General features: G+C 35.4%; 1 protein-coding gene across 3 annotated transcripts in view; it reads left to right on the plus strand.

The window, feature by feature from the left end:
* par-1 overlaps positions 1 to 12,546 on the plus strand; it is a 131,927-nt gene that overhangs the window by 53,741 nt on the left and 65,640 nt on the right. Inside the window, exon 2 of one of the 3 annotated variants that reach the window (XM_013323058.1) lies at positions 3,950 to 4,566. The exons of the other annotated variants lie outside the window; for them this stretch is intronic. Coding sequence (XP_013178512.1) covers positions 4,090 to 4,566 — 477 coding nt within the window. The 5' untranslated portion in view covers positions 3,950 to 4,089. The remainder of the gene's footprint in view (positions 1 to 3,949; positions 4,567 to 12,546) is intronic. 3 annotated transcript variants of the gene reach the window in all.

Genomic DNA, 12,546 nt, shown 5'->3' on the forward strand with positions numbered 1-12,546 from the left:
ATAGTTTGATGAATTGTCCGTGTATTTACTTTTGTTTGTATACATTTGAAATCGTACTATTAGTATGTTTCGCGATGTTTTGTTATGCATAAGATATAACAGTTATAACCGGATAGTACGTAATAATTGTACGACTTGCGAGTTGAAATAGTTAATTGAAATCTTATATCTAATATTATAAACGCGAATGTTTTGAAGAATTTATGTTTGTTTTTGAAGGTATGTCCAAAACTGCTGTATGGATCTCGATTAAATTTTCTATAGGTAGAGCATATAGGCTACCTATTAAAAGATTTTGTAATTCCGCGCGGACATAGTCGCGTGCGATAGCTAGTATTAAATAAAGTGCGAAACATGTAAATATCAAGGTCGTGCGTGGTTTTTAACTTTGATAGGGTTGTATGCGCTTTTATACGATAAAATTATTATATTTAGCGGGTCAAAATTAACTACAATTTGTCAGTCCTTGCAAGTTTTACAATGTCGTTATTCTCTCATTTATATAATCGGAATTAACTGTGAAGTAAATAATTAAATAGTCTTTTCCATACAAAGTTCAAAGCACCAACAACGCAACTCATGGCTTTAACCCAAAGGAGTAGGCAGAGATTACGGTACTGTAGATAGTACGGCGCTGTAGTCTGAAAGTCACTAATAAAAGTTTTATTTCTTTCCATTAAAGATTCGATACGTAGTAGTACTTTGGTACGCAGTACGTAGATGTATGAATCTAGAAGCGACAGATGTTTCGCAGGACCACGGCAAATGAAGGTCCGTGGTCTCCACCCCTTTGGGTTAAATCTGTGAATTATGTTGTTGTTTGGTCTTGAATCATGGCGTTTCTATTACCGCTTGTGTTTGAGTTTGATTTGTTTTCACAACAGTTCCGTATTCATGTGTGTATGTGTGTGGGCTATGGTCAATAGTTTCGGTGTATCGGTCTGTTTGTTTAAGGGAATGTTGTTTGCAATCGATTATGAGCTTTCCTACTTCCTGTTTGGGTTTAGATTGGTTTGTTTTCTTGGTATCTTTGAATTAGTTTTGTTTACATCATTTGCATGGTTCAAGTCTGCGAGGTTCTATTTGTGTGCCGGTTAGGTTAGGTGTAGTTTTGTATGCGCTTTTAGGAAATGTATTTTTCTTGCCTTACAGTTCCGGATAAGATTTATTCTTCAATACATATTCATCATAAACTGATATAAAAACGGCTAAACACTAACGTATATTCGTCCGGTGGCGGCACCGACTAGTTTCGAGCCCATCGGGGCCCTTCATCAGGGTGAGTGGGACTGGTATTATTTCGCGGATGCGGCCCGTCGCTCCGTGCGCGCCTGCGTTCTTTGCGGGGGGCGTGGGGTGCACCTGCGTCATCGACGATGTTGATACTAAAGCGTCGGTGGTGTTGTTGATCAAGTGTTTAGACGTTTTTATATAATTTTATTATAATATCTCACGAGAGTTTGAATAATTACATATCCATCAGATATGAGGAATATCAGAGTTTGAATCCTTCTTGCTCATGTTTACGTAATTCTATAACATTTTCAAGTGTAAATAGGTTAACTATCTGACCGATAACTTGTGTCTGTTTACGTAAAATGTCGCTAGCCCTCGACGCACTTTCACTGAATTTCACTTCGATAGAACTGATGACTCAACGACAGAATGTTTTATACCATTGATTTCTTTGTACCACTTTGTATTGTTTGCATTTTTGGAACGGCTTTTGTTTGTTTTTTTAATTATCTATTTTTATGTGCACTCTTTTTGTAGCTAATCTATGAGTTTTTTTTGTTTGTATTGTCTTGGAATATATCAACGGAAATGTTTGTATGTAAATGATTAAGATAGAAGTCTTTTTAAAACGATATCGTGTAATAATGTAGTAGAAATCATAATACTAATATTATAAATGCGAATGTTTAGATGGATGCATGTTGTTTGAAGATATCTCCGGAACGGTTGAACGGATCTCGATGAAATTTGGTATGGATACAGAACATAGTGAGGAAGAACACATAAGCTACTAATTATGTTTTTTTTTGATGACTGCGTCACGGGCGGACAGCTAGGAAGTAGTGTGAATATGGATCAAACGAGGTGTGTCAGGATCTGACCAATTGAAAGTTCGTAGTATTTGCTTATAATTCTAGGTTACGGCCGTTATTTGTGTTGTAAGCAAATTCTTGAATGAATTATAAAGTTTTGTTGTGAAACAAATAACTGTTCCACGGTTCACTTGAGATAACGTTCACTTTTCTAGGAAGTCAACAACTGCGTTTTAAATCCCCGTCTGATATTTTACTTTGAACTTGTAATGATAAGTTTATATGATGCATTAATTCTTCAGGTGAAAATTAAGAAATAGCAACTTTAACTGTGGGCTTCTAATACCAAAATGTCTGTATAAAGCATATCTTAAGGAACAATATATTTTATTGGATTATATTTTGGTCTAAGAAACTTGTGATGAATGGAATAATTTTAACTTTCAAAATGACTAATGTAACACATTTTCTACCACACTCTTCTACAGATATGACATTTTTATTGAAATATGGAGATATTTTTATCAAATATTATTGTTATTCAATTAGCAAATAGTTAGATCTCATTCTTTTCTTATAGAATAAAAGACGGAAAAATTACAACTGAAACGAGGGTCCAATCTATAGTACTTATGTTTTTAAAATTAACGCCGAATAGGTCAATATAGTTTGTAACACTTAATAAATTGGTACGAAGTGAATACTAGTCGATCGCATTTTAACTTCAACGAAAGATAAATCGAACCCATTACTGAATGTTTCGCAAGCCTGTCTGGTTTCGTAACTGGTACACCGGTACTGGCTTACTCAAGTTTGGTACGGTCTGTTACAAATTGGTACGACATTGTTTATGAATTATACGGTGCTGTTAAGAATGTAAAACAAATTGATTTGAAGCAGGAATTATTATCTCGTTTTGTTAATTTTAATAAGAAACCTAAAGCTATCATACTCAGAGTTGTATAAGACTTGTATAGTCCTCGTTTAATCTTATTACGGCAATGCTAAGGTAGTCCCTTAGTTTTTTACCATTGAGGTTTCTGTAAGAGATCTAGATTGTTACGACATATATTTAAGTTATTAGCTGGCTACATCAGAATACAATTGTGGTGCATTTTCTAAATGGGAACGACAAGAATGTTTTTGTACATGTATTTCATCAGTGGAAACTTACGGTAAATAATGAATACAACCGTGACCGTTTTAAGGTTCGTAGAATTTGATTATGCCATGTTTTTTGTTTCTGTCAGAGCGTTAAGGGCATTAGGAAGTGTTACAGTCAATGCTTTGAATTTAAATTTACTTTTTATAGTTATTGATAGCAGGATCGACTGTTCGACAGGCGGCGAAAATATACAACGACCCATGTCAGTAGTGGCAGCATATTCAACAAAAAATTATACATTTCTTAAATGTCATATTTAAACAAATAGAAAATACAAAATAAATGAATAATACTATACACTATCCATTTGATTTGTTTATGCAATGTTTCATATCCGACCCTAGGTTTATAATAAAGTACACAAGTGCCATCGCTGCTTGTACTCCAATTACACCAATTGCCAGAGTGACTTCATCGAAACATTGACCTTTTCACGGATTAGGTTAGGCCTCGCCCGCGCCGACAATACAGAGTACGGACGCATCCGTTATCATCCTATCATTTAGCAATCCTCCGCCGCAATCGTTCACTTTAGTCGTTCGCGGGACACCGACGTGTGCGGACGTTCGTGTGTTATTGCGCTCTTGTATTATTAATAATCACGCAATAAACAACAGGCAGCCGCACGAATGCTTAATGTACGGTTAAGTGCAAACGTGCCGTTTTCGTGTCGAACCAAGTTTCCGCGACCGGTCCGACTTGAATTCAATCGTAACGATGATTTACAATTTCGCAGTACGTAAATGACGCTTTGTGAAACGGTGTTGTGTACGCGCCGGGTGTATTGTTAAACGTTTAAGGATTGCAGTGTATGAAATGGCTGTAGAGTGAGGACGGAGTCAAAGTTCGAAGCCGGTGCAGTGTAAAAGTGCCGGAATGTACGAGGTATCCTGCGTGGCGGGGAACAAAGTAGACGCTGCTTACGCGGTCAAAAGCCTGTCCAACGTGATACCACCTGGCATGGGGCACGCGGTGTCCGTGCAGCGCCATCATGCGCACTCCCAATCTTACAAACACAAGCCGGAGCTGCCGCCGCCTGTCAGCAAGCCAGATGCTCTCAAATCTCACGTTATGAGATTGCTGAAACGATCCAAAAGCCACACACCTGCTACCAGGGCGGCAGAAATCCAAAGCGATCCGCGCAACTTCGATCGAAGGACCGTCTTCTCGCGTCCGGTGGCGGACGAGCAACGAAGACGGCGTAATTCAGCGGAGAGGCGACGTAGTGCGGACAAGCGTGTGATGGTGACCATAGTGGACGGGCTGCCGGTGGTGGTGACTGGTCAGGGTCAGATGCCGCCGCCCCAGCACCCGCCGCCGGTGACACACCACAGGCACTCGCACAGGGATAAGGTAATGTTTTATACCATCTACTTATAATCTCCTAGTCCTAAACTGATGACTTTTTCTTTTTTTTTATTAAAACTCAAAATGTGTAGATCTTACAAGGCGGCCTTTAAATAGTTTTAATTAGGTAGCTTCTCAATTAAGACCTTTTACGGTAATTAAGGTCTGAAGCGAGTGGAAAGAACGTGATAATTGCTTTACCAGTACTTGCCAATGGTTAACGCGTTTTAGTTATATTTATACATCGTGAATAGCTCAGTGTATTCAAAATGCAATATACAAGGTGATGATAATTAGTTTAGTACGAGATAGAAGAAAAAGTGATGCAGAAAAAGTCGCGGACGACAGTATGTTTGAAATATTTAAAATAACTAAGCATTTATATTTTAAGTAAGATTCCTTCAATTTATTAAATAAGCAATGAATAATTAAGACTCAAGAACAAAGTAATTATTATTAAGGAATAAAACATGCTGTATATGTTATATTTGTCTGTGTCAAGGTCAATCATAAGATACATAAATGCGACACAACATAACAATATACAATTATTTTGCATTACGGTGTATTGTGTCACTAACATATTTTAATTGCCTAACGTCACGTCTTACCTCGGTGATGTAATATTATCTCATAAACGTGTGTTTCCACTGTCCTATTTGTGTTAAAACGTTTTGCTGTCTCTGTTCTCATGAAGAGAATGAGAGAGTATTGTATGTTTTTGTGCAAGATCGACAGTGGAAACATACCTTTACGTTATCTCTTGACATGTCCGAGAATGGTAAGCTCTGAATAGGTTGACCAATATTTTTATAAACATAGTATATTCTTGTAGGTAGAAAAAGCAGGGATATAGTATGAATAGATTATGTAGAAGGCTAGGCCAAGGTAGAATCAAGACGACTGAAATTCGTTATTTACTTATCCACCATGAAATAAAAAAAAAATACTTTTAAATGCAATCCAAAATATGTACTTTTATTTACCACTTTATTTAAATTGCATTGGATGGAAAAATATTGCAAACGCAATTCGCGTTTCAATTTATGCTACCTATTTTGTGACAGTCTTTAAATTTCCTTAAAAGTATGACCACCCTATTCAAGTTCCCGGTACATTTAATTAAATAACAGGGTACTGGAGTGATAAATTGCTTTATGCTATTATTCACAATTTACGCCTAGACTATGTGTCGTGATACTCAAGGAAGGATTTTATGTTTAGTTTCTATGATAGATAAAATCGTTCTGTTTTATTTATTTCAGCATTTTAAATACGGACAAAATAATCAAAGTCGAATATTGCAAAAGTCAATACTAAATATTACTAAAATCTGGTATTAAATATTAAAAAGTTACGTGATACGAGATATAAAAGTGGAATAGATGTCGTGTGCATTTAGGGTTGTCGACTTTTAACAAAACAGAAAAAAGTCGGCCTCACTGACCATTCACAAAATAAAACAAAAGTATAACCAAACTTGATCCTTATCGGATAAAGAAGATCCAATCCATCCAATGACTTGTTTCACAGCAAACACTCTGACCACGTCGATATGAATGTCAAACCCATAGCCCCCACTTACTGTGTAGAGAGTCATCGTAATTGAACCTACTCATGCCTGCAAACAAATTCAAAAATGTGTATGAAAATCCAAATTGACTCACTCACTTAGTGTAGACTCAAACCTCGACAAGATTGGAGACGTGTATGACCTAACAACATTACCTCGAAGGTGGCAACCCTATTTGCATAGCGTTAAAACCTTACGTGGTCATGATCGTTAGCCCCGTTTTTGAACCAATGATAATTTTGGCATAGATTCGTTTGTCGTGATGTTTTGATGGGGGCGACATTACAGAAAACTGTGTCAGGTGCTGCAAAACGATTTTTTAATGCATCGATACAACTTGCACAATAGCTTAAGCCTGCTACAGACGTTCAATTTGTATGCAGACGATCAGATTTAACTGTGTGTAGGCACAACTTTAAGTCTGCCGTTGGACTGTTCAGTTAAAACGTCTGTAGGGGGCTTTACGAAAAATTATTTGTATAAAGTTCCCATTACTGATTGAGAGATATATATGACTAATATTAAAATGCGTATATTTGGAAGGATGGATAGATGTTTGTCGAAGCGAGGGTTGAAGGTATGTCCAGAACAGTTGCACGGATCTCTCTGAACATAGTCTGGAAGAAGACATAGGCTACTAATTATTTTTTTTATTCCGGGCGGACGGAGTCTCGGGCGACAGCTAGTATATAACAAAAGAGTGAACAGATTACAGATTTTAAGTTCAAACTGTTTTCGGAACTCCTGTCTGCAATATAGAATTTGGAAAAATAAATAGACACATTCAATTCTGTTCGATTTCAACAATAGGTTTTGGCATGCAATAAAATCAATCTTCGAAATCCGTGTGAACGGGGGGCGTGGGGGGGAGGTAAAGCATTCAACTTCGTTGTTGTTATCCATCAAAACTTTCAAAATAGCCGCATTGCAACCGCATCTGAGCATGCACAAGGTCGTCTGATAAATGTTTTGTGCAAAATGATATGTCTGCAGTATTTTTATGGTAAAAAGGTGGCAAACTAGCAAGCGGCCAGTTGAATTCACCGCTATAGCGAAGTGACCGTTCACGTATAATCGACGCAGGAAAAGACGGACAGGGAGTGGATATTTTCCCCTTCTGTTTATTCCGTTAATGACACAATGTCATGAGATCCTTGTGTTAAAACTATAGACATGTCTTTGGTCTAATTTTCTATGACAAAACTGATCAAGATAACTGTGCCAAACATGACTAAGATATGTGTCGCACTACGTATTCAGTCCTGCATATAACTTGTGTTTCCAACATGTGAATATATTCAAACAATATATTTTTGTATGTGTTTCTCCAGTGGAAAACTGTTAGAATTCTATTTACTGAATATTCGTGTTCGGTATCCTTTGATCTTCAATCAGTTTGAACAAGCATCGGCTCTGACGATTGGTTGAGCAGAAAACATTGCTTTTAAGTTATGCTTAACTTAGCGTAAATAAAAATGTAATACACAATGTACGCACTATCGAGATATTCACGTGGAACAAGTTGAGTCCTCAGTTTTATATAACATGGAAATATAAAGGAATTTTGTCCAAAAAACATTTATCCGACAGTCTAACGATGAAGGAAAACATCGTGATGACACTTGCACATATATCAGAAGAATTTCAAAGAGATGTGTGAAGTCTCTGGGCTGGCGTGGTTGACTATGGCCTAGTCACTTAACTTAGAGTAGGCTCTGAGCCCCTCAGTGGACTTATAGTGAGCTGATGATGTACAAAGTTCCATCTATTTGTTTGGTTATTGACAAAAAAAACTTGTTTTTTTTTTCTTAATACTTCGATTGTAAGATAGTTTTGTAAGCCATGTAGTTTAATCTAATTAAAACTAACAATTGAGTAGTGGATTGGCCTACTTTGGTAGCTTGTACACGGAAAACCTATAACTGTGGATATCCGCTGTCGAAGTATTGATAAGTTCTTATACGTGTTTCGGCGGTGGAAACGTACAATACACTCGTATTCTTAACCGGCATAAAAAAGCCTTGTACACACAATATATCCGTGCTTTCTTTGATCTACTAATTTTGTAGCCATTCTATTTTACATCTTAACATATTGTGATACTAAACATTGCCTAATTTGGTGCAAACAGCATTCACTATGTCTTAGTTATCTGATTGAAATTCTATGGAATATGTGTTCATGTCCATTGTATAAACAATAGGAGGAAAATTTACAATGAATCATTTAATGATTCAGAAAAATAGTCAACTTATCATTAAATGACCATTGTTATTTGTTAATGGTACGGACTGCAAAATGTTGTCGTAGGTTTTAATTCATCTTACTAATATAAACTAGCTGTCGCCCGCGACTCCGCCCACCCCATCCGTCCATCCATATCACATCCATCTAAACATTCGCATTTATAATATTAGTAAGTTAAATAAAAAGCAGCTCTTCAAGGCATAAATTCGAAAACAAAGAATTAATAAATAGTATTCTATGTCCGTATCCTGGCTCTAAGTAACCTCCTCAACAATTTTCAGCCATGTCGGTAAAGCCGTTTTTGAGTTATAAATAGTGTAACTAACACTACTTTCTTTTATATATATAGATGTTACTATCTTACGAATCTTACTATCTTACGAATCTTACTTCTTACTAATGTTATAAACGCGAATGTTTGGATGGATGGACGTTTTTTGAACATATATGCTACTTTAAGTTTTTTCCTAATTCCGTCCAAAGTTGCGGGCGACAGCTAATAATTTCATAAGCCAAATGGACAAGCACAAACAAGAACTGAGATCTTGGACCTTATTATTAACTAACTAACGTTTCGAAAAAAAAAATTATATGGTAAAAGATTATTTATTTTAAACTTTCAGTGCTCAAGGAACAGTTCATTTTAGTACGTGACAATTATAGTGGCATTGAAAGTGTTAAGACACGGTTATCATTGTATTAGAATTTTTTTAACCACAAATTATGTTATTAGTATAAAATCGTAAAATATGCCAAAAGAGGAAGCGACGGCGAATTTATTTTCCCTTCCGTGTGAACGTGGAATCACGCACGCTGAATGCGTCGCTTTACCTCATTACAAAAATAAGTGTTTCATTACTGCACTCAAAGTTCCTAAGTGATCGCTAAGAGAAAAACTTAGTGTAGATTTCACATAGTAAGTTTACATTAAAGGTCTTTAGGACTCTGAATGCGATATTTTCTAAGTAAATAATAAAACTAACGGTTGCCCGAGACTCCTTCAGCGAGGAATTAAAAAAAATTCCGGAACAAACGCAAACTTTCAGACACACAGATGGACAGTAAGAAGTAGATACTATTCGTGTAGATGTTTAGCTCTGTCACCTATTATTATTATTATTATTATTACTTGACGCCATTTAGGTCATAAAATACCTATTTTTCCAGTCCGTTTTAAAACTTTTATACTTTAATATTAATCTCGTGTGCACATGATGCAAGAAAATCTCGTAGGCACACGTTAGTTGAAATTATAAACAAACCGTTTGTGCTGTCGGCCCACGTGCTCTAAATCTGGCCGCGCGTGTGTATGCACCTTTATTTATAGTTTGCTCATCAATTTGTGATGTAATTATATACATTTTAGAGATGTTCTGCATTTATATTTATAGTCGAGTCGATTTTGTGATACAGTAGCTGTCCGCGATTCCTTCATCGCATAATTAAAAAAAAACTTAATTAGTTACGTATATGTTCTGCGAGATATTGTTCTACATCTATGCCAAATTTCAAAGAGATCCATGCAGATGTTCTGGTGAGACCTTTTAACATACAAAATATCGCGCGGACGAAGTCGTGGGCAACTGCTATTTGAAATATTTGAACAAAGCGATCTTGTGTTCCCAACTACTAATGTAGTATAGTCTTATAAAGACTTTGCCGTACTTCGTTCGGTGAAAATGTACTAAGTGTTAATGATTTAACTCGTAATTCGTAAACAAATACGACATAGACGTTGTGGTGACGTCACAGCATAACCGGCGACCGAGAACAAATAAGAGGCACTAGTAGGGCTGCCAATTTAATAAACATAGTCTCAAACATTGACAACTAATAGCAGCGAACTCCTTGTCGGATGACGGAACGGAACTATGTCCAATTGTTTTTTATAAGGAAATCAGGTATCGCTCGCGACTCCGTCCGGTTTGAATTAAAAAAAAATATAGCAGCCTATTTGTTCTTTGAGAATAGTTATTCCGGAGATACCTTCAAACAAACATCCATCCTTGCATTTATAATATTAGTAAGATTAACTAGCGATTAAACGCGATTCAACCTGATGTTAAGTAAGGTGGTTGATTGGTACGCTATAATACACCACTTGATTTTAAGGCATTATCAAACCTCTTTGGATTGCCACGTTTGTGTTTAGGGCTGTCACTTATCTTAGGGCTGCATCAAAGTGACAACCCTAACCGCAAGCCGAACGAGATCTGTAGATATCATCTCCCAGGGAACTGTTATCATTGTGATAGCGTTTTTTATCAGGCGCCGATAAGTGGTCGTTTTGTACAGGAAATAGACAAATACAATTTTTTACTAAACAATAGGGAAGTTGAGTCAAGGACAAAACAAAAATATATTAAGGATTTAGCAGTACTTCTTACTTCACTTCATTACTTAGGGGTAGTTTTAGTGTTGATTTAGAGAGAGAAATGTACACTAAAGGTGTACAGAAGATATTTGGCATTACAACACATACCGGGTTAAGTCAATTTACATAAGGAGAAAGACAATTTTATCAATATACAAATAATCAGTTACCATGTTTTTTTTTTATATAGAAGAGACAAAACTTGAATGGATTTCTTTGTCTCGTTGTCAGTTTTGTCTATGTTCTGTAGATTTTTTTTTACGTTTTACAGTCTCGACCACAAATCACAATAGATTAGAAAGTCTTGTCCGATCTAGGATAAAAAGTAAAAATTGCCAGAGCTATGTTTTGCATCGAACAGGTTTGAAAAACAGGTTAAGTTCAGCAACTCTCATTTTATGTTTGCCTACGTACGTCTAGGTGCGTTGTACTACGATTTTTTTTTTAATTTTGTAATATTGAAAAAAAAAATGTTGTTACTGCGTTATCATTTTTGTTTACTTTTAGAAGGTTTTTTTATGTTTTTTTTTAACTTTTGTTTATAGGTACTATTTTTATTTAATAAATCAAACTTGACAAATTTTACATTTATTTAATTTGTATAATTCTAATAATTATATTAATTACTTGGTAAAGTTATATAAACATTGGTTACAACGTCCGGTCTAAGTTTTTTCCTGTCTGACTAATGGTAGGTAAATCTGTCATACATCTGAGTAATCTAAAACTAAATACATTTTAAAATAACATCTGTTTTGTACTCTTCAATGTTGCCTTTAGCTATTAAATAAATACTTGTTAATCGTCTAGATTTTTATAGAAACATATTTGTTGATAACATAGTGACTTTTGTGTCATTGTCAGCTCACTATACGTCTCCACTGAGGGGCTAGGAGTCTACCATAAGTTAGAGGGGACTAGGCCATAGTCAACCACGCTGGCCAAGTGCAGGTTGGTCTTATGTATCTGTAAATAAAGGGGAAGTGCTTTTGGAAATACATTCAAACATACAAAGTAAGAGTTTAGTTTAAGTATTTTAAATTTTTCACATATATTGTATGTAAGTTAAATGAGTGTTTATATTTTTACTTACCTAAGTTATTCTTAACACGTGTTAATGTATTCTTTGTTCTAATTAAAGCCTACATATTGTAAATAACAGATAACCTTAGCATCCATGTAAAGGAAATTAAAGTAAATACCACTTTGACAGGTCTATGAAAGTACATACTCCGCCATCTAGCGGCGAATAGCTCCATACTTGCGATTATCATTACATTTTTAAATTCATGATAAATTAAAAATCATTGGTTTTTTTGTTTCAGTGAATTAATAAAGCGATGTAAAGTATTGTGCTTTATTATCATGCGGTTTATTTAGTCGGAACTTATATTTGCATACTTTGCAACATTTAGTGTTTATCTTTGACACTAGATGGCAGCACTAGTAGCTAAAATTAAAAACTTGTCAAGTATTGGTGTTTTTTTACTATACATTCTTAAATTTTTGTTGCAGAGCCATTAACAACTTTATAATTATTTTGACTTTATGATTTTTAAGTATTTTTGATATATGAGATGATGTAATTAAAATAATTAAATAAAATAATTATTGTTCGTTCGATACACTTCGGGTAAATTGTTATAAAATATTTTTCTCACTTAATTTAAAGTACGAGGTCAACGAACTGAAAGCGTGATCTTGATCCATATTCTGCGATTTTGGATAGCTTAGTTATAATCAATCTTGTGTGAATGAGATAGAGTTTATTTTTAAATGTACTTACAAGAAA

Source organism: Papilio xuthus, unplaced genomic scaffold, assembly GCF_000836235.2.
Source record: "Papilio xuthus unplaced genomic scaffold, Pxut_1.1 DF825783.1, whole genome shotgun sequence".
Lineage (NCBI taxonomy): Eukaryota > Metazoa > Arthropoda > Insecta > Lepidoptera > Papilionidae > Papilio > Papilio xuthus.